The sequence below is a fragment of the Silene latifolia genome, chromosome 2 (assembly GCF_048544455.1).
Source record: "Silene latifolia isolate original U9 population chromosome 2, ASM4854445v1, whole genome shotgun sequence".
NCBI classification, from domain to species: Eukaryota; Viridiplantae; Streptophyta; class Magnoliopsida; order Caryophyllales; family Caryophyllaceae; genus Silene; species Silene latifolia.
Genome location: NC_133527.1, coordinates 28,328,452 through 28,351,873, shown reverse-complemented (window position 1 = coordinate 28,351,873; position 23,422 = coordinate 28,328,452). Strand labels below are relative to the sequence as shown.

Below are 23,422 nucleotides of genomic sequence, written 5' to 3'. Positions count from 1 at the left end.
ATGCACACATAATTTTCTTTCGGATGTCCATGAACCGCGTACCATACAAAGTACATTCGGCAATGGGAATGACACGAGTATGTTCCAAAACTCACATATATAACACCTGGAAGTATCGGAGTGTCGTACGAACATGCAACGGGCAGGTCCATGGATATGTAACCAACACGATAAGTCACAATATCGTTGCATTGTAATTGCATCGACCTTGTTTGATTTTGGAACAACCAATTTGGAAAATGCAGTGGTAATCATAAAGCTAGGTGCTTACTTCTCTAACACATCACTAGGGAAACAAAGAACATTTCTTATGAAAAAACATTACAATTAAATAAACATGGAAAAAGTGTAAAAAGGACACCTAAAAGAGTAAACAAATTACAAGTTTCATCTTACATTTTGATTCTTTTCTTCACTCACTCAAATCTACTACTCCAAATACACCAATCCAACCTCTTGTATCATACATATCATATGCCACAAAATCTTCTTAATCTATCTCTAAATTAAATGGACTACCATAAAACCAACATTTTAATTCTTATAATTGTAACCACCTTAATATCTTTAATTCTACCCTTAACCACATCACAATCCTCCCTTTGTAGGACATCTTGTGGAGGTATTGAAATAAACTACCCCTTAAGCATTGATGATGGTTGCGGTAGCCCCTACTACCGCCACATTTTGGTATGCTCGGGGAACACCTTGGAGCTTCGTACTCCCTCTGGTCGGTACACGGTTAAGTCCATAAGTTATTCAGACCCGCATATTTTGGTGTTGGATCCACTTATGTGGGCTTGTCATGATGGAAACCGGTTTACTCGGCCCACTAGGCCCTTTAGCTTGGATAGTAGCACTCATTTATCACTTTCTAATCAAAATGAGTACCTCTTCTTCAATTGTAGCCCCGACCGGGTCATCATGGAGCCCAGGTTTGTTTATTCTTTTCTTTTTCTTTTTTTCATTTATTGTAATATGTGCCCGGTCACTGGGCACATGTTAGAAAATCTCTTTAAAATTGAATTTAAATTCAACGTATGTAATAATGTATGATCCCATGCTAGGCCTATGTTTTGTGAGAGATACCCAGATCGTTGCGACACCACATGTGATCCAGCAAGTTACTTATGTCGCCATTTGCCTCAATGTGCACCAAATGTGTTACAAGGGAGCTCATGTTGCTCATACTACCCTAAGGCGACCGAGTCGTTAAGGATGATGCTTAAGCATTGCCCTAGTTACACCAGCATTCACTGGAACAATGTTGGTGGTATAGGTACTAATAGACCTTATGATCAAGTTCCAGAGTATGGAGTCAGGGTCGACTTTGAGATTCCAGTGACTACTAATTGTCTGCGGTGCCAAGACCGTGCTAAAGGAGGCGGTATGTGCGGGTTTGAAGCGAAGAGTCAAGATTTCTTGTGCTTGTGTGAGGATAGGAATGTTACCTCTTATTGTAAAGGTATGTTTTTATTGTCACAAGTTTGGAGTATATGTGAGACAAGTTTAAATTTTCTGTTTTCTTGTCTAATTGAATTGTAAGGTTTTGATAATTGGAAGTATTAATTTGTTAAAAACGAAAATGGCAGATCGGCCGATTGAACAACATAGAGGAGGTCATGGGGCAATTGCAGGTAACGTAACTGATCTTGAGCATCGTAATTTAGATTTAATTTGGATGTTGAAACAATAATATACGAGTACTACTAATAAACTGCTGATGATAAGTAATTGTAACTTGATGGTGTAGGAACAGTGACGGCGGTTTCAGTTGCAAGCGGGGTAGGGATTGGAGCAGGTATATTGTACTTGAAGAAACTAAGAGCTAAAGCACCCGTTACACATGGTGTTCAAACTAATGATAATCGAGCTTTCTAATTAAGTTTTGACGTTTGATGCATCGCATTGTAAACATAGTGTGTAGTATATATACTACTCTGTATCAATCACGGACTCACGGAGCATCGTTTTTGGTAATGTTCTCGAAATCCTTCATCATGCCTTCGTCTCGGGAATTGTGACATAGATGCACCTCCACCCTCCAAGTTCGACGACATTCCTCTTCAAGACCATTAAAATGTAGTCGGGAAAGCGAGTTATAACCGACGATGATTATAGAAACATGTTGGTATTGACCTACTGACTACTTGTTGGGGAAAATTAGCTCTCACACATAAAGAAGGAAAAAAATACAAGAACACGATTTTTACGTGGTTTGGCAAATGCCTACGTCCACCATCTCCTCATCCATAATATATTATCATCTCATTAAGTACAAGTTTAAGGACAACTTGACAAACCTTCATACAATAAACCATCCAAGGACCTCGAGCACACATCTCACGCAAAGGGCCAGGCTGAAATCCCCACCACCCCTCTCACTGGTGAAGAGACCTCATACTATATCATTGTTGAGGCTACATCTTTCACACACTTACAACACATATCGGATATTTCTTACCTAGAAAAACTCAGCTTAATAAACCTACATAACATAAACATGTTACATGTAATATATTATTAATGGAAATGTATGTTTCTAATTTAATATATAACATACATCTTTACATTAATCTCATCTTATTCATTAACGTGTCAAAAGTAATTTATCTCCCTTGTCATTATCAATACCAAGAAATTAAATTCGCTCATATCTCAACACTAATGTAGACCAAGGTTTCATATTTTGTGTTCTCCCCAAATCAATGATAATTTGTGTGTTTATCACAAAACTATAGTGATTCATATACTTTGTAATTGTACTTCCTAGCCAATTTTAAGCTCTGACATTGTGAACTCTTTTGTCCTATACTTTAGTCTAGACATTCTTTTGGATTTAACTATAATTTCAAGTTTCAACATATACACTATTAATAGATGTCCAAGTACACACTAATATGCATTGCACCATTAACCAATCACCGTTTCAATTATACGGTTTTATTTTTAGCCGACATACATACCTAGATAGTAGATATTGATGGGGCATATTCTGCACCCGCTGACCAGTTAACATATTGAGCAAGGTCAAAGATATCCACAGCAAGTCAACGGCTTAGACAGCCTAACCGACGCAGCCTGTCGGCCTGTCTCTTGTGCCTCGGCTTGGACAACTAGCCAGCCGGGGCACATATCCGCGAACTCATATCCAAGACCCCTCGGCGGCGAGTCAACAGGGCCCGCCGGCCTGCCATGGGTCCCTCGGCCGAGGGCAGATCAGTCTTTCCACCTGCTAGCCACTTGGCCACTTGGCCACTACGTGACAAAAGGTGAAAGTTTATAAATACTCCTCAACTCTCATTGAGGAGGAGATCCACAATTTAACCTAAGAATCACTATTCATCTGGTAATATCTTCCTTATCTCTCTACAATATATACTTCACCAAGTAACAACAACTTATCTCTCTAAGTTTACTGACTTGAGCGTCGGAGTGAGTTCGCTCGGCCCAAAACCGAGCCCTCAGTTTGTTCATTGTTTCAGAAGACCGCAAGGAGGATTCAACCAAAGACGTCATTCTACAAGCACGGGTGGTAACAAATAACTGCTCTGGAATTATACCCGGAACAATTGGCGCCGTCTGTGGGGAAAGATACTAGAAGCTAGTCACATTCATTCCCAAACAAAAGAAAACCGAAACAAAAACCCACCCAAAAAGCTAAGAAGATGTCAAAACAACAAGAGGTATTCGTAACTAACGAAACCGAGTTCTGCCAAGATAATACCGTCCACAGTTCTGGAGTTGCGCAGCCCTCCACCGGCCGGGTAATTCAACCGGAGTACGGGATGCTAATAATACCAGATACGCCGCTGCCCGCCAACCAGGTCACCATCATGGGACATGTGGTTGATGCAGCAAAACTGAAGCTACTCTTGGACTTAATTGGTAGTACGTCGGCTCACACTGTCACACCGACAAGAGCGGCGGAACCCGTCCAGGAGACCAGGGCCCAGAATGTGACCCCAAGAGACTTGAATGGAGCACTGGAAGAAGCTGGCTCTGTCAAGACGCCGGAGGAGCTCAGAGTGCCAGTGGTAGACCTAAGTCCCTCCCGCACCCGCGGGAGGACAGGCGTCGCCGCGCACCGACCGACGAGGCTCGCCTCGGAGGAGCGAAAGAAGTCCGACTCGTCAGAGTCGGAGGAGAAGCCCGACTCACCAGAGTCGGAGAAGAAGCCCTTCCCGCCACGGGGAGAGGAGCCGGACTAGGGATGCGAGGAGCCGATCGCCGCGTGTCGTTCGACACGTGGTCAGACAGCCCCTCAACGCCTATGTCCTAGAAACCCCGGTACCAACTAAGCTGAAGCTGCCACCCATTGTAACACCCCCGTTTATTTAAGGGCCTGAACTAGGACTCCTCAGATAAATGACGGTGTTACCATCTCGGTTTCCCGAGGTAGTGAATAACAAATTAAACTCCAAGGCAATTTATTTAACATTTTAACTTAATTATTACAAATTCTCCTTTTAAATTAAATTACAAGAACTGACGTAAATAAAAGTGAAGTCTTCTAGATGATGAACTAGCCACTAGGTCATCCGATCCGATGTCTCACGCCCATCCACTCCCGTCCTATCTCATGAACCCGTCAAGTCTGCTCCCCATAAAACGGTTCATCACCGGTGTTCACGAATACACAGGGTCAACCACGAGGTTGAGTAGGGAAAACAATAAAACAATGAAATATGATATGCATGATACTCCGTCACCTCCATCTCCATCTCAACTCATCACACACAACCCCGCACGCCCAGACCATACCGATCCCCGGTAGACTATATATATCGACCGTAGTCGATCCGCCCTTCGCGGACGGAGGACACCAGGGCAAGTCCTGCAGAACCCGCCTGGGCCTTATCACAACATCACATCGTATCTCCACATCACCACCACATCATCCTCCAACTCCAATGCATATGAAATGCTCAACAAAGAATTAATGCAATGCAATATGTATATAATTCATCGAACGATAAATCACAAAGTCATGCCAGATACCCGATGTTGTGATATCATACACAATACGATAAATTCAGTCAATCACTTCCCAAATATAAATGATAACGGAAATCAACAACCAGGAATCAAGTCAACACAATTCAACTATGACGATAATAGGACAAGTGTATTTCCCTACCTCAGTACTGCAGTCAAATGGACAGATGCCCAATAATATTCCATCACAAAATCGTCCTCTGAAAGATAAATAATGATAACAATTACTTAACTATTCCCGTTCCCAAAATAGAGAGTTATTAAAGATAGAATTTCTTAAAATGAAAACTTTCCCGATATAGTAACCTTTCTCTTTTAACAAACCCGACTCAAAAACCCGTCACTAGTTAATTAATTATTATTTTATTTTAATTAACTCGGAACTTAAACCAACACGATAATTTTAAACGAATTATACGATTTAAGAAAACCCGAATCCAACATAGAACAACTCAACCCGTCTTTAATTATTTAATAACTCGGGAATTAAATTGAATAAATTAATTAAAAGACTCGGGACTTATATTAATTAATTAAGAATACGATTCATTAACGAATTCTAGTGATTAAACTTATGACCAAAACCCGTTTCAAAACTAAAACAACCCGACTCTCACTACCCACACTTCACTCTCGCCCACACTCACCATGCGTCGCTCGAACCACCACCACCACCACCACCGTGGTACCCACATTGACCCAGCCCACCAACAACCCAGCCCAGTGGTCGAATCCCGCCGGCGAGTTGAACCAGGGCCGTCATTTGGCCTGGTTCACCGCCGAACCTCACCAAACACCCACTGCTTTTCCCCTCTCACCACCACCGCAACCATCACCAATCCCTGTCAAACCACCACGGCTATGCTCGCCGTCACCCCACCAACACGACACGGTGGCACCACCATTTCGACCTCCCCCGAGTCCACGGTGGTGCCACCCCAACACTACTCGTCTAACTCGCCTGAAAACTGCATTTAAACTCGTTTGTTACCCCCTATGTCGATGCCGCCTATTACTGCCACCCTAACCACCTACAACCACCCCAACAACCACCAAATTACTCGCCACTCACCACACTACTCATATAACCCGTCAACAACCACCCTTACTACCTCTCTAAGTCACGCAACACCCTCCAAAAACCCGACACTAATTCGAAAAACAGAGGAGGGAGTTGGCTGCTTACCTTTCCGCCGCCATAGCTACCACCAGGGCCGCCCACGAACGTCGACATTCATCCCTATCTCTTCCTTGCTGCACCGACACCACCCCTGCTCTCTCTCTCTCTCGTTTTGCGTGAAGATAGAAGTTGGAGATGATGAAAGGAGGGAGGCGGCTGAGGGAAGAGGGAGGCGGTTGTGAGAGAGGTACTATTAGGTTTAGGTTTATGGTTAGGGTTAGGGTTAATGTTTAGGGTTTAGTTGGGCTTTAGGGTTTAATGGGCTGGACAGTTATTGGGCCAGCTCAACTGGTTACCTCACAATTCGAATCCTATATAAACCCGTCTTAATTAACTTAGCTCGATAACTTAACGTATTTACCGACTCAACAATTAACCCGATATAATTAGTAATATAAAATGTATATTAAATAATATTTAATAATATCCATTTAATAATATCCGTTTAATTCAATAATATCCGTTTAATTAATTATTTAAAATACGGGGTATTACACCCATAGCATACAAGGGAGAAGGCGACCCAACCGATCACGCCGAGGCTTTCGAGTCTTACATGTCGGTTTGGGAGCAACCTGATGAGGTTTGGTGCCGAGTCTTCCCAACGACGCTGCATGGGATGGCACAAAGTTGGTACAAGGGGCTACCCGATGGGTCGGTATACTGTTACGCTGACCTAAGGGACATATTTTTGGCCCAGTATTCTTGCAATAAGAGGAGGGTCGTTGAGACATCGGACCTCCTGACTATCAGACAGGAGGGAGGCGAGTCTCTCCGGAGTTATGTGAAGAGGTTCGACGCCAAGGTTCAGCAGATTCGTGAGCTGAACAGCGAACTGGCGGCCTTCGCGCTGATGAAAGGTCTCCCAAGAGGAGACTTGAAAAATGAGCTCATCAAGTGCGGCGGCCAGAGACTAGACTCCGCCAGAAAGATGGCCGATCAAGCCATTAAGGTGGAGGACTACCACAAAACCTGGGTAGGCCCCAGCGAGGCCGGGCACTCAGAAAGAAAGAGCCGCCGGGAGGACAACCCGGACGAAGGACGCCGTGACAATAATAGGTCACGGTCGACGGATCTGCGCCAGAGCGTAACTCGGCGGGCGCCGGGGGAAGTTCAGGACCGTACTACCAGAAACGGTTCAATGGCCACACCCCCTGGTCGTATCTGCCGCCGAGGTTTTCGCCCTGAGCAAGAACGAGGGCCAGAAGTGGGAGAGGCCCCCCAAGCCGAAGGGAGACGGTGACACGAGCCAGTACTGTAAGTACCACGGCCACACCGGTCACCTTATCGACAACTCGCCGCATCCAAGAATGCCATTGAAGAGCTGATCCGGAAGGGGAGCCTCGGCAAGTATGTTGCCAAAGGCCAAAAGACTGAGGCCGGCGGTTCAAATAAGAAATCCGTCTTTGAACGGATAGGAGTAATCCATGTTGTCATCGGGGGCAACGAGAACGGTGGGTCCGCTCATGGGCACAAACGGCACCTGAACGAGCTATATCAGGCCATCAACTTTGTGCCCAAAACAGCGATCCCCACTTCCAACATCCCCGACATGACTATTGGGAAGAAGCACTGCGAGGGAGTCATCGCCCCTCACAGCGACCCACTTGTAGTCCACTTGGACATAACCAACCACCTGGTCAAGAGGTGCCTGATTGACACAGGCGCCTACACGAACATCATGTTCAGGGAGTGCTTCCTCAGCCTCGGCCTGAAGGTTGAAGACTTGAGCCCCTGCACCAATCCGTTGTACAGTTTTTCCGGGGCCGGCCTGGTACCCCTGGGGTCAATCAGACTGCCAGTGATGTTCGGCGAGGGGAATGCGGCTAAGAACGTCCTATCGGAGTTCGTGGTCATTGACGGCTCGTCCGCCTACAACCTTCTCATAGGCCGAGTCACTCTGAGCGAGGTCGATGCAGTCATGTCCATCCGGGCCCTGACACTGATGTATGTCTCGGACCGGGGGGAAGCGCATAAGCTCGTCTCCAAGGACGAGAAGGACGAGGTGGTCAACACCCAGATATCCGCCAGAGGGTGCAACATGCAATCCCTCAAAGTGGCAAAGAAGTCAGAGAAGGGGAAGAGCCCAGCCTTGCAGCAGGAGGGCGACCCGATGAATACCAACGTCGGCATGGTTGAAGGAACCCCGACCGACCAAGAAGAACCGCATCCCGGCATATGGGAAATAACTACTGACGGGTCCCCCACGGCGAACAGCTCGGGAGCCGGCATCCTTATCACCAGCCCAAACGGGAACGTGTTTGAGCACGCCTTGGAATTTACCTTCCCGACCTCAAACAACGAATCCGAATACGAGGCGGTGATAAATGGAGTCGAGTTAGCTAGGGCTGCCGGGGCGGAGCACGTCGTGCTGAAAACATGCTCACTGTTGGTGGCCAACCAAATCAGAGGAGAGTATGAGGCTCGAGACGACGGGATGGTAAGATACCTAGAAAGGGTAAAAGCCGACATCGCCAAATTAAAATCCTTCCAGATACAGTGCATTCCCAGGTCTGACGCTCTCTCAAGACATACCGGCTGACAGACATGGAGGGTGCGCCTTTGATGAGCCATTAGGACGAAGACAATCTCGGGAAAAAATTTGTATAGCGGCGGAGGTGCCCAAGACAACAGTGGGCACCCCAACACATGTTTATATCTAATGAAGAATTGTCCAAGTTATCCATCAAAGTGTTCATTTCCCCCGCCATAGTCACTATCAGAAACAGACACCGGCTCACACTGTGACACCGACAAGAGCGGCAGTCACCATCAAGAGGTAGACGCCGGCTCACACTGTCACACCGACAAGAGCGGCAGTCACCACCAAGTAGTAGACGCTACGGCAGTCACCCCAAGAGGTAGACGTCGCAGCAGTCACTCCAAGTGGTAGACGCCACGGCAGTCATCATCAAGAAGCAGGCGCCGTCGCAGTCACCCCAAGTAGTAGACGCTACGGCAGTCACCCCAAGAGGTAGACGTCGCAGCAGTCACTCCAAGTGGTAGACGCCACGGCAGTCATCATCAAGAAGCAGGCGCCGTCGCAGTCACCCCAAGAGGTAGACGCCACGGCAGTCACTACCGGCACAGCTGATACCCGCAAAAGCGATCAACATGCCTTAGGAACGTTAAACACAGTTGAGATACGCACTCTAGACTGCCTCGGCCAGGCCGAGGCGGAAACGAAAGAGGCGCTCAATTAATAATGTAAGAAGACAACTCAGACGAAGACGAGAAAAGACCTCGGCCAAGCCAGAGGCAAAGTGAAAACGTTAAGTACAGTTGAGATGCTCAACTATTAGCGCAAGAGGACAACTCAGAAAAAATAAGGTAAAGACCCCGGCCAAGCCGGAGGCAAAAGAAACGAACTCTTATTAAAAAAGATAACAGGTTACAAGTGAGGAGAATACAGACGACGGCCGTCCCCATAAGGATAAGCCAAAACACAACCTACCAAAGTTGTACAAAATACAAGGAAAAGAAAAGCAAAAGGTTACAGATATCATTTGAAGCGCCAAAAGATGGCAGGGAGGGAAGGCTTAATAATTGGCTCCCGAACAGCTGAAGCTATCCGAGACGCCGGTGAGCCTGGTGACGACCGCTGTCTCCCTATGCCTGTTGCTTTGCTTGCCATCGGCGGCGGTAGCAAGATCATCTTTGAGGGGCGACCCGAAGCTTTCTTAGCGACCTTAGCTTCAAGACCTCGGCCTCGGCTTTCTTAGCGGCCTCGGCCTCGGCGGCCTCACCGCCTTCATCCTCTCGGCTTCCTCCTTGGCCGCCTTAGCCTTCTCGAAGAGCGCCTTCTCCGCGGCCGCCTCTTCCTCCTTCTTCACCCTTACCTCCTCCTTGGCCCTCTCCTCCGCGGCTTTCTCCTTAGCTTCGAGCTTGTCGTCAAACAGCTCGTCAAATTTATCCCACGGAAAGGAGTCATCAAGAGGAAACAGCTCCCCAATCACTTCCCTGGCAGCTTCTTCGGCCAGGTCCCGGTATTGGGCCACATGTTAGGAAGGATAACGGTTTGGAGCGTCTCAATGTCCTCCTCCCTTTGGGCGATGACAGCATCCTTGTTCCGAACCACCTTCCCCTGGGCCTGAAACAGGCCCCTGAATTCGTCCCTCTGCTTAAAATAAAGGTCGGCGTGCCTCTGAACAAGGTCAAACTTATCCAAGAAATTTAGCGGCTTCACCGCCGCACCTCGGCCTTGGCTCTCTCAAAGAAGGACCTCCTTTTCGGCGTCCTCCCCGAGTTTTCTCTCGGCCAAGAGCGCCTTCTCGGATCTCCCCTAAGCCTCTGCTCATTGAGGAGATCCAGCTTCACCTTCATGGCCACCCTCTTAGTGGCAGTAAGCTCAAGAACGGATTGAGCCGCGACCTTCTCCTGCTCTAGAATATGAGCACCGGTCAGCTTGTTCCACTTCGCCAGCCTTTTGATCAACCTCATGCCTTCCACTACAAGCTGGGAGGGGGAAGCCTTCTGGGATGAAGAGTCAATGGTGACGTTTTGATCACCAGCCTGCACGGGGTTCTTCTCCACTCGCTGCTCAATAAGAGCGACGGCCGACAACGATTGATCTGCACAAAATTCAGTCAAAGCATCCGCATCAACGTACATGGACATACCGAAGAGCCTGTCGTCAGGAACGCCTAATAAACCGGCTAAATCTGAGCCACGGGATAGATCTGTACCTTGCTTGGCCTTCTTGGACGGAGGACGCACTTCCTCGCCGGCAGCAGTTTCAGCAGTAGCAGCAGAAGCAATAGCGGCAGGAACAGGCTCTTTCCTCTTACGGACAAGGGGAGATCCCTCCTCATCGGAGTCCCCCCCATTGGTAATGTCAACGATCACCACCGTCTCCTTCTGGACTGAAGGGATGGGAGGTGGAATTGACGTCGACGTCGTCGCCGCCGAAGACTTTGTTTTCCGCGTCCGGCGCGGCATGTTACTAGCAACCTTCGCCTGGGCCGCCTCCACATTCAAGCCTTTCAGCCGCTGATCCATGAGATCATTCGGCGACGTTATGCGATCACGGGCTAAGGCCTTAGGATGCAAAACAGCAACGGTCTTATCCTTGTGCAGCCCCATTCTCTTAAGAATATCCTCAGATAGGTCCGAGCCAAAATGATCTGCAAAAGAAACAAAGCAAGAGTTAAGCAAGAAACCAAAGTTCAAAATGAAAAAACATTGAGAGCAGAGATGGGCCTCACACCGACCCCACTCACCCTGTGCTAGGGCCGGTATGAGGCCGACATGGCAGAGCAGCTCATCCTGAAGAATGATCTGCGTTGGGGGAATCCATCTTTTCGGCACCCCACTCTTGTCCGCCTCAAAAAGCCTCATCGCCAGCTTCTCATCCTCAGTAAGAGGGACCTTGCTGGCGTCCATCTTAAGCTTTTTCCGGGTGACCCATCTGTCATGCTCCGCCTTAGTCTCGCACCGCAAATTAACTTGGTGCTAGAAGGACCGGGGCAGCGGATAGTCATCCGGCACCTCAATGTACACCCACCGATCTTTCCAGTCTTTGCAAGAAGACAGCTTATCAACGGAGACGTAACCCGGGCTCCATTTGCACGCTGTACCATCCGACGCGACCAGAAAATGACTGCCGAAGATGGTGAAGCCGACGGAATAAATTAACCGTTGGGACCTCCCCCTTAAAGAGACAGAGCCAGACAAAGCCGACTATGGTCCTAATAGCCAACGGGTGCAGCTGGGCCACAGCGACGTTCATGGCTCTAATGATGGCCATAACGTAATCATTCAGCGGAAATCGGAGCCCGTACTCCAGGTGCCGGATGTATACGCCGGTGAAACCCGGTGGAGGGCAAAAGATGGCCTGACCCTACTCAGGGATAACAATTTTGTATCCCCTGCCAAAGTAGAAATGGCCCTCGAAAAATGTCTTGCCGGAGCAACTGGCGAACTTATGGGTCCAGGTACGGTCAGGGCCGACCTTACAGGGGTCGTCGTGATCCATGACATACTGCCTTCCCTCATTAGGGCGAGCCCTTTCAGCATCATCGTCATCATCATCAACATCGTCATCGTCCTCCCAATCCTCCAAAGCCTTTGGGTCAACTTCGGGAGAAGGAGACCTAGGGCCCCCGGACCTTATCGGGACGGCGTCTAACATCTCCTCCTCATCAAGACGCGGCGGGGAACCCCCCGGCGCAGGTTTGCTAGGTCCGGCATCAGTAGAAGACATGTTTACAACAAAACTTACAAGTTAAAAAGAGAAAATTTGTTTGTTTACCTTGAAGAAAAATGCTACGCCGGAGTAATGATTCTGAAAGTTAGAGAGAAGTTTCATCAAAGAGGGCTAGAAAGAAGAAAATTTTTGAGAAAATGAAATTGGTGCCCAATTTCGGGGATTAACTGCCCTATTTATAGGGGAAGGCCCATGAAGAAGGACCAATCGGGCACGACCCGAAACGCCAAACAATCGGCAAGAACAGACACGTGTCGGACATGCAACCACGGAATGTCAATCGTTGCAACAGTTGAACGTCAATAAATGCAACAGTGACCAAGCGTCTTCAACACGCCCCTTCAAATCTCTCTGCCCATTCATCTTCCTCAACAAATTCCTAAGTATCCGTTTCTCTGCCGGCCACATGATCAACCAAGCCAGAAAGCACCCGGCCAGGGGGCAATCGAAACAACCGACTCTCCACCCGGGTCTCGGCCCGGCGTCATTGTCTTTTCCACATCGGATGTCCATTATACATCCATGTGGAGGGGGGATATGGTACGGCCTAAGCAGAGCCATGCCGGGGAAGAAGAAGCCGGGGCAGAAATTTGAACTTGCGCAGAATATACGCTCAACATACATCGGAGCCCATACCACGGCGTAGACTACGCTGGGGGCAAATTGATGGGGCATATTCTGCACCCGCCGACTCCAACATATTGAGCAAGGTCAAAGATATCCACAAGAAGTCAATCTCGGCTTAGACGACTTAACCGACGCGAGAAATTGTCGGCTGTCTCTTGGCCTCGGCTTGACAACTAGCACCGGGGGGCACATATCCGCGAACTCATATCCAAGACCCCTAGGCGGCGAGTCAACAGGGGCCCGCCGGCCGCCATGGGTCCCTCGGCCGAGGCGCGATCGGTCTTTCCACCTGCTAGCCACTTGGCCACTACGTGACAAAAGGTGAAAGTTTATAAATACTCCTCAACTCTCATTGAGGAGGAGATCCACAATTTAACCTAAGAATCACTATTCATCTTGTAATATCTTCCTTATCTCTCTACAATATATACTTCACCAAGAACAACAACTTATCTCTAAGTTTTCGACTTGAGCGTCGAGTGAGTTCCTCGCCCAAAGCCGAGCCCCGCGGTTGTTCATTGTTTCAGAGAGACCGCAAGGAGGATTCAACCAAAGACGCTATTCTACAAGACGGGTGGAATAAATAATCTGGCTTCTTTAATTACACCCTAATGATATAATACGAGTACATAAAAATTCAAATGATATGGTACCGTATATTTTCGGTCAGGCCCGTATCTCACACCCAAAGTCTAGTTTCCGAGAAATGAGCAATCTAAAAGAGCAACAACCACCACAACCATCAAACCAGAGTAAAGCCAACGAACACCCCACTATCACCACCGACGACGACGGAACAACGCGCACTTCTGATCATTTGCCGTCGATGGCAGCATCCTCGGCAATGGAAAGCGTAGCAGCGGCGGCGCTCCGATCAGTCCTCAACCGGGTCGCTCTAGCTGCCGAGAGAGCCAACCGTCGGCCAGACCGGGTCAAGGTTGTCGCCGTCAGTAAGACTAAACCTGTTTCCGTCCTTCGCGAGGTTTACGACGCCGGACATCGCTGTTTCGGCGAGAATTACGTTCAAGAACTCATTGATAAAGCTCCTCAAGTAATTTTTAATCCTTTATTCATCTTAATTACAAGTAGTTTTCGGATTTAATTTTGTTTCTTTTGATTAATTTGTTGTTTTATTACGTTTTAGAATAAAGTAGGAGTGATTTTGGTGCGTTGTTTGATTGTTGCTTAATTATTGATTTGAATCGAATTTGAGGTATATGAGTGACCGTTTGAGGTGAAATTTGTAGGTAATTCTGTATTGTTTCAGTTTATAATCGGTTGAAAAATATAGAACAAAGAAACGTTTAGCATTTAACTGCATTCGGACTATCGAGCACATGGAAGTGATTGATTTATCTGGGTTCCTAGTTAGTGTTTTATTGACATGAGAGAATTCAAGTTTGTGTTGGGAGTAAATTATGCACCTTTGTAACTTGTAAGATAGATGAACTGTCAGATGATTTTCGGACTAACAATAAGTTTTGAGCCGAAATTTTATGAGATACATTTTGTTATTTGTCAACTTTATGAGAACTTGAGATATTCATTCATTTTCCGTATCAAATGAAAGGTTAAAGTTATTAGGTTACATGTGTTTCGCTCACAATCTTGCATGGAGCTTGCATTATAGTCGTAATTTGATCGGATAATTTCTTACGTAGGTTTTCTGGTTTATGGTGTAGCTTCCTGAAGACATTGAGTGGCATTTCATAGGGAATTTGCAGAGCAACAAAGTTAAACCTCTTCTAAGTAAGCTAGCTTAACCTTCCTCCCAAGAGTGAAACTTATATCTTTCTCGTTCATGGAAACACACATTCGCAAATCTATGTACAATCGTGAGAGCATTACTGTGTGCACAACTGCACATTGCACAAAAGTTTTTTCTTTGTCAAAGATTTGCTTTTCTTTTGCATCTTTTACCTTCTTTATGGGAGAATTCAATATATGTACTTTTTTTTATTTGCAGATGGGGTTCCCAGTCTTGGCATGGTGGAGAGTGTAGATGATGAGAAGGTAACAGGCACAATGCAATGAATATGTTGTTTAGTGCATTTTCATTCTAAATAGGAGAAAGTTAAACGTCCTAATGCTTCTTGTTACTAAAGCTTCAGATGGTTCTTACAAAATGATGTAGACACTTCAGTCTGCATCACGTAAAACTTGACCCACTGCCTTTTAAGATGTTTGAGGTTGAATGAATATTGTTGGTATCTTGTTAAGTATGAATTTTTTCTTCAATGGTTCGAATTTTTGTTTCTATAGGAGGCCCAACAAGGGAAATGAGGGTGACTAAAAACTGAGAAAAGTAGAGGAATAATGACGATAGGTAATGCATAGGTAATGCAATTGTGTGCATGTGCATTGAGCGTTGTGCCTGGTCAGCTTAGCCTATTGTCACTTTCTGACAGTGATATAGCCCAAATATCGACTATATTCAAAACATCCTTCAAAATCTCACTGTGGTAAACCAAAAAATGTTGCGGCTGATACGTGGCAAGGCCTGTTTGCAAATTGAGATCAGAAAGAAAAAGTGTGCTACGTAGTTATTATGCTTAGAATATTTAGCGTGCTTTGTATGTCAAAGTTATGAATGCCAATTTTTTTCCAGTTGGTTAGTGGTATGCTTCTAAACCCAGCAATGTCACCTCATTCTTTGCTTCATAATGTGTTGCAATCTGTCTTATTGTTTTCCAGATTGCCAATCATCTTGATCGTGCTGTGGGTAACCTTGGAAGAAAGCCGTTGAAAGTGTTGGTGCAAGTGAATACTAGTGGGGAAATATGTAAGTATATACTGAACATGCTTATATATAAGTCCAGGTTGGCACTGGTTGGCTGATTGCCCTTTAGGTGAAAGTTTTTGTGTTCTACTGTTCTATAGCTTTCACTGAACCCTTTTACTTGACCTTAGATATCACATTTCAACTTGTACGACCATCAATGGTGGTTTGAAGACCAGGTTTTCCATTAGATCTTATATAGATTATAGAGGAAATAAAAGTAGGAAATGATGATAGACACAAGAGTTTTATGTTGGCGGTGTAGTTTTACTTTTATTTTTCTTATGGATATCAATTTCGTGAATAATACTACTCCGTAGTAGATTACTAGACCATACAATAATACAACATCTACAAAAGATGTTAAATTTGGAAGAATACATACATATAAAGAACCAACATTCAATCTACTTAAAACAAAGATCACTTCAATTAACATATGACGATTCTGGGAGGCGGTGTAATAAAACACCTCTAAAATCGAAATGCTTTAATCGTGCAATGTTCACAAATCCTGAAGTTGAATGATTTGCTACTACATTTGTGTAATGTGATCATTTACACACCTAATATTTTCCGTCTTGATCCCATTACATTGCTTTGGCCATCATTAATAGCAAACATTATGTTAGATATGGTGCATTACTTTAGTTATGTAATGGCCGGAGCAGGCTAGCATCATGCAAATAAGCTGCTCAAAATGCCCAACTTGAGGAACGTTACCCTTCTGTAGGATTCTGGGGATGAAAGGGAAGGTGGGGGGTATGTGTGGTTCAATCAATTAATCCCATAATCTTCCGCTTGTTTTTGAACTGTGCTCACTGGGGCTTGTCAAAATTCCTTTTGAAGTCATGCATGACTATTGGGGATAGTTTAAAGGTTTTACTCCTTTATGACTTCTATTACAGCTGTTAAAAGTCTTTTTTGCTAGATACTTTCAAAATGACATCATGTGTATCGGGTTGGGTGAATTGTATTCAAAATCTCTTTGACACAATTATGTTGAGGTCACTAGTCTTCTGTCGTCCACGCCATCCTTAAGTGTCCTTTGTCAGTTCTTGTGGTGCCTGCTTCATTACTATGCTTAACAGAAGTATCACTTATATGTCCATTTTATTCACTTGCAGCAAAGTTTGGGGTGGAACCCTCGGGATGTGTAGATCTTGCAAGGCATGTTCATCTAAACTGTGCAAACCTCGAGTTCTCTGGATTAATGACTATCGGGATGCTGGATTACACATCAACTCCGGAGAACTTTAAGGTACTATTCTGATCAAATTCTACACCCAAAATGCCTTTATGATCAATAGTTTATCAAAACCTTTGGTCTGAATCTGAGTTTTGTTGACATGTAGTCATTAGCAAACTGCAAAAAGGAGGTTTGCAACGCTCTTGGGATAGATGAAGAGCAGTGTGAGTTATCAATGGGCATGTCAGCCGACTTTGAGCAAGCGGTAAGTGAAGGGAATATAACTACTCGTACCTTTTTTGTGTGTGTGTGTAAGCCTTCTGATTTAGTCCAAATTTGAGCTGGTGAAAGACATGGTCAGTAAAGTTCTTGCTCTTAGGTTTTGACCCTGATTAAGCATGATAAACTCCCAACAGGTTGATTTAGATCGTCAGTGGTACGGTATTAATACTACTTGTGATACTAGTCTGTTATTTCTCTCGACATTTTATCTGTTAATGTTTCAACCTTCATGTAATTGACCCGAGGTTAATGAGAAAATTTGTTTGTTGCAGATTGAGATGGGTAGCACAATTGTTAGGGTCGGATCTACCATATTCGGAGCGAGAGAGTATCCAAAGAAGTCATCAAATTAGATTGAGATGGCTTCTCATTACTCGTATGTGGCAAAATTATCGGCCATTGGTGAACTGAGAGAGTGATGAATGATTGTATCAGTCTCCAAAGAGACCATCAAATTAGTACAACTGCTTATTCTTTGCACTTTTGTACCAGTACACAAAAATTGGATGATATAGTAACAATATGGGATGTCAATATTTCAACATTTATCTTACATGAAGGTTTTTGTTCGTCTCCTTGCTCCATTGAGACGGACTAATATTTCTAGAACCGGCTAACATGTAGAAGTATATGTATTGTTCTTCTACTCACTCTAAGCTGTTATCTAGTCTAGGTATAAAAATGCTAAAAACATCCGAAACATCGGAAAATATACGAAAATACAACCCTAAACCTGTATTAAATGACCATTTAGTTTCCTGAAAAATGCGATCGTATTAATGAAAAATGTACTTGTAGTAACGTATGGTGATATAAATTCAATTCAATGGAAATCGTTGCTCACTAAATCATTAATCATTTAATCCACTTGAAACTTTTTTTTTTTTTTTTTTTTTTTGTTTTGTTTTTTTTTTTTTTGTTGGCAACGGGAAAGAAAGGTTCCTTACATAGTGCTTAGCCGACTCTCGGAGCCAGCCTTTATTATTACATTATCTGAAACAGAAAATAAACTAAGAATGGGGTTAGCAAAAACAAAATGCTTCTTGAGGGGCCGATCTGGGTTTGTCAGTTGGGCTTCATAGGAGTACCTGCAACAAGACACACTTACGCCTCGAGGACGTAGAGATTTACGGGAGAAAGACCTACTTGTAGAGCAAGTAGATACATTGTGTCTCGGAGATTCATCCCTTTGCCTATGATTCTTCTTGAAGTTAAAAATTCTCTTCGTCTCACTCACTTGACGATTACCTGAGGGATTCCTGCAAAACCTACGTGTAGGCGAGGCACGTGACCGTTTACCAAACAGAGGAGTCTTGCACTTCTTACGTCCAGAAAAAAAGGAATGACTCATGATCACTTGGATCCTTATGGGCTTGGAAACAAATAGAGGTGTTGGTCCTGTCATGCACCAAAGAAACAGGGAAGCAGGAATTAGGGGCGACAACCATATCTGGTCTCCTTGGAGGCTTTGAGAACCAGAAGGATATAAGTCGTCACAAATAGAGAAGGAGCTCGAGTTAACATCCCCAATAAAGGACTCCCTCGAATTAACAACATGAATCCCATTGATGGCTCCAGAACAAGAACCCGTGTCTTCAATTACCGTGTCTTCATTTACCACCTCCGTCTTCGGTTTCCGCTTTTTTGATCGTCTCCTCCTCCTCTTTCCCTTATAATGATCTCTTGCAATTCCTCCCTCCTTTGTGACCTTGGTATTAAGGATCCGAATTGTCATAGTAGACAAGTTTTTTTTATTGTAAAAATTCACTTTACTACCTTGAAGCATTTTTTGATAAGCTTGACCGGAGATCCTTAGCCTTGAATTTCCTCCACCCTTTCTTGAGAACTCATGAACCGAGCTTTTAGGAATATACTCGTTATCACCTATTTGAGGGTCTTTGTGATTGTGATCCAACTCAAAATTAGGAGAAGAATTTCCTTCGAGATTTATAGGAATACCATCGTCCGAAATGCAGGTATCCATGACAGTGGAGTCAGAAAGTGGAGAAACGCAAGAGCCACAAGAAGACCCCCCATTATCCTTAACCAAGGTGTCCGCGGTATTTTCAGCAGGGATAGGTCTTTTATTTTCTCTAGCCACCTCACATGACAACTGGTCCTCTATACTCCTCTTACCGTTATGATTAATATCCCGTAGATTCTTGACAACATTCAATTCTCTAAGGATATCTTTATTCTTAGGTTCAAGCATTAACGCAGTTTCAAGATCAGTTTGCGCTTCCATGAGCATATTAGTCTTCATACAAGCTATTGCTCGACGAAAAAGAGTCTTAACATTTTTTGGGAAGGATGACAAAACCAAAAAGCAAAAGTTTATAGCCACCTCATACTCATGGAGCTTGTTAGCGCAAGCCGCTAGATTCAAATTTAAAGATATTGCTAGTTGCAATACAGATTCAGCGTCATAATCCTCCATCGATTCCAAAACCAAACATAAAAGTCGACATGTCATTTCATAGCAACCGCCAGCAGAGTCAAACATATTTTGCTTAAAAAAATCATTACCCCTCTCCTTAAGAAATTTAACCTTAGTCAAATGGGTTCCTTCCATTGGTAAGAAAGAACTAAAAAGTGACCAATCATCCTCCTTAAACTCACCATTTCCATGTGCAATAACAAAGTGTTTTAGAAAAATTGTATTAATAGAAATGGCAGCCATAACTTTTCCCAAAAACAACTCCAACTCGGAAAGCTAAGATAGAAAACCTTTAAGAAGTGAAATTAAAGCAAATACTCTTCTAAGAGTCGATTATTTTTTAAACAGAAAACCAAAGAAAAAAACGTAAAAAAACAAGAGCTCGCACACAGGAAAGTTCGGAAAAGCCACCGCACCCAACCTAGCAACACCGTTTAAACCCATCCTAAGCCCACCCAACTCCCACTCCTCTAAGAAAAAACCCAGCAGCACCATGATAATCCACTTGAAACTAGATGAAGAAATAACTACCCATAATAAGATCGTATTGCCGCATACCCTTCGTCCCAATCATTTATATCCTATTATATTCTCTGTGAAGGGTATTTTAATTAAAAAGTTACTTGCCAGGGGCATTTTTATCAAAAGGTAAATAAGTGACTGAGACGAAGGGATATTATCTTAAGATCATCTTGGATTAGGCGAAAATAATTATAGGGTTGCTGCAACCTCCTCTCTCTCTCTAACTTTAGTATTCCTCAAATAGTACAACGGAATTTAACAACTTTTAAAGACAAGAATGTTGGCGCGCTAATTTCCATAATTCAAAATTAGGCAGTGATGAACAAGCTCAAAGCTTCCATTAAACCATGTTCATCATCACTCACCAAATCATTCAATTCAACTATGAACAGGCTTTCCTCAGATGGCCGTCACCGCGATGTCCTCTTTACTTTCTCTTCAATGCTTCGGTCTCATGCACCTACTGATGCGCACTCGTATCCGTGTCTTTTCAAAGCTTGCACCCATCTCAAGAGATTTTCTCTTGGTATTTTGTTACACCAACGTGTTATTGTTGATGGGTATTCTTTAGATTCCTACATTTCGACTTCTTTGATTAATTTCTATGCTAAATTCGGCCGTGTTGAGAATGCACAGAAACTGTTTGATTTAATGTCTGAGAGAAATGTGGTTCCTTGGACTGTTATGATTGGGTGTTATGCGCGTGGTGGGGATCCTAATAGGGCGTTTTATATGTATAATTTGATGAGGTTTGAGGGGATTCAGCCTTGTTCTGTTACGTTGTTGAATGTGGTGTCTAGGGTTACTGAGCTTTGGCGGTTGGAGTTTTTGCATGCTAATGCAATTCATTTAGGTCTTGCTTCTGAACTTAACTTGGGTAATTGTTTGTTAAACTTGTATGGAAAATTTGGTAGAGTTAAAGCTGCGAGGGACTTGTTTGAATCAATGGCTGTAAGGGATATAGTTTCGTGGAATTCTTTGGTGTCGTGTTATGCTCAAGATGAAAACTTTGAAGGACTTTTGTGCGTTCTTAATAGAATGAGAAGTGAAGGTTTCAGCCCTGACCAACAGACTTTTGGGACTGTCCTGAATTCTTCTGAGACTTTGCGGACTGATGTTGGATTGGGAACCATGATTCATGAAGAAATCATTGCTTGTGGGTTAGAGGTAAATGCACACCTAGCTACTTCACTTGTGGGACTGTACTCAAAATACGGCGATGTATCTACTGCGTTTAAGATATTTGAAAGGGTTTCAGAAAAAGATGCAATACTCTGGACATCAATGATTTCTGCTTTTGTACAAAACAATGGTGAAAACAAGGCATTGGTGGTCTTTGGTGAAATGCTCGAATCTAAAGTAAGACCCTCCACAGATACCTTAGCTACTGTAATTGCGGCTTGTGCAAAGCTTGTTTCTCTTCGATTGGGAACATCAGTGCATGGATACCTTTTACGGCAAAAAATGACTAAAGATATTCCAGTTCAAAATTCACTTATTACTATGTATGGAAAGTGTGGTCACATAGGGCAAAGCTATGCTATTTTCAGCAGTATGAGTGAGAGAGACGTGGTTTCATGGAATGCTATTGTTGCAGCTTATGCTGAAAATGGCGATTTGTGGAACGCTCTCAGCTTGCTTAATGAGATGAGATCAGGGCTCCAAAGGCCCGATGCTATAACTGTTGTTTCCTTACTACAAGCTTGTGCCTCTAATGGGGCACTTCAACAGGGGAAGTGGGTCCACAACTTTGTTATTAAAACCTTCACTCAATTAAGCCTCATGATTGACACAGCTTTAGTAGACATGTATGCAAAATGTGGTGACCTACACACAGCTCGCAAATGCTTTAATAAGATGCCGAAGCACGACGTTGTGTCCTGGAGTACTATGATTGCTGGATATGGTAGTAATGGGCAGGGAGATATGGCTTTGAAACTGTATTCCGATTTTCTACTAACTGGGATTCAACCTAACCATGTCTTATTCCTATCAGTCCTTTTCTCGTGCAGCCACAATGGGTTGGTTTCTGAAGGTTTGAGCATATTCAAATCGATGATTAAAGAGTTTGGAATTAAACCAGGGTATGATCCTTGTGCTTGCATTGTTGATCTGCTTTGTCGTGCTGGTAGGATAGAAGAGGCGTATGACTTCACCAAGAATATGTTCTCTGAACCTACTGTTGAAGTTTTAGGCATACTTCTCGATGCCTGTCGGGAAAAGGGTGATGCTACACTTGGTGAAATTGTTGCCAGAGATATGATGAAGTTGAAACCTGTTAGTGCTGAAAATTATGTGCAACTAGCTAATAGTTATGCTTCAATGAAGAGATGGGAGGGGGTAAATGATGCATGGGCTCAGATGAAGGCTCTGGGATTAAAAAAGCTTCCTGGTTGGAGTTGTATTCAGGAACATGGCAAAATTACAACTTTTTGTAAAGGTCAAAGTGATCATCCTCAGTATGAAGAAATCGTTTCGATCTTGGAAATTTTGGGTAGTCACATGGAAGATATAATGATCATGTGAGGTTCCTAACTCAGTGGCATGTAGTGAAGAGAACTGCATTGCCATCGTTATTGACAGTTCATGACAAGTTAAATGAAGGAGCATACTGTCTTATGAGACTCTTCCCACAAGGGATGTTCGGTTGTGATGGATTTCAACTAGGAATGAGTACAGTGCTCAGTATGGCGATTTTGTTGCTAATGGGCTTACCAAATAAGCTAAGGTAACATCTGCTCTCCACAAAGGCAACTATGTTGCTAATGGGTTTGAAACTCGGGTTATGAGTATCATTGCTGAAGAAGTGCTCAATGACTTTGCAGGATAAGCTAGTTGGCACCATAACTTCAATGCTGAGATTAAGAGCTATTTGGCCATGTTTTTGTAAAAAGCCGGTTAAACATTCTTGTACTCTGTCAACAGGAGAATCCACATAAATGATATATCGATATTGCTTTGATCCTTCATTTATTCGAGCACATTTTATTCAATGATGTACGGGAGTATTAGTCAGTTTTATACATGAAACTGATTTATATACCATGTAGAGTTGTACACAGTTGATTCACTCAGTCCCAATTCTACAGTTGTACAGTCTCTTTCTCTACTATTCTGTCGCGAGATCCTAGTTGCATCTAGTATGAGAAATGCTGAACCGGGAAGAGTTGGGCACCGAACAATGTCTATATCCTTGAGTGTAA

At 44.1% G+C, this 23,422-nt stretch overlaps 3 protein-coding genes across 3 annotated transcripts; all 3 read left to right on the top strand.

Annotated features, from left to right (window-relative positions):
• Window positions 1-406: 406 nt before the first annotated feature.
• On the top strand, window positions 407-2,001 carry LOC141629069 (uncharacterized). Its single transcript, XM_074442136.1, has 4 exons — window positions 407-935; window positions 1,068-1,465; window positions 1,593-1,637; window positions 1,754-2,001. The coding sequence occupies exons 1-4, from the start codon at window positions 511-513 to the stop codon at window positions 1,879-1,881; spliced, it is 996 nt and encodes a 331-aa protein (XP_074298237.1). The 5' UTR covers window positions 407-510; the 3' UTR covers window positions 1,882-2,001.
• Window positions 2,002-13,654: 11,653 nt separating this feature from the next.
• Window positions 13,655-17,864, top strand: LOC141642541 (uncharacterized). Its single transcript, XM_074451378.1, has 7 exons — window positions 13,655-14,061; window positions 14,693-14,759; window positions 14,977-15,023; window positions 15,705-15,792; window positions 16,917-17,050; window positions 17,145-17,243; window positions 17,533-17,864. Exons 1-7 carry the CDS (start codon window positions 13,657-13,659, stop codon window positions 17,611-17,613), a joined length of 921 nt encoding a protein of 306 aa, XP_074307479.1. The 5' UTR covers window positions 13,655-13,656; the 3' UTR covers window positions 17,614-17,864.
• A 2,418-nt stretch (window positions 17,865-20,282) lies between these two features.
• Window positions 20,283-23,212, top strand: LOC141642540 (pentatricopeptide repeat-containing protein At4g04370). The gene has a single exon (XM_074451377.1). It carries the CDS (start codon window positions 20,538-20,540, stop codon window positions 22,743-22,745), a length of 2,208 nt encoding a protein of 735 aa, XP_074307478.1. The 5' UTR covers window positions 20,283-20,537; the 3' UTR covers window positions 22,746-23,212.
• Window positions 23,213-23,422: the final 210 nt, after the last annotated feature.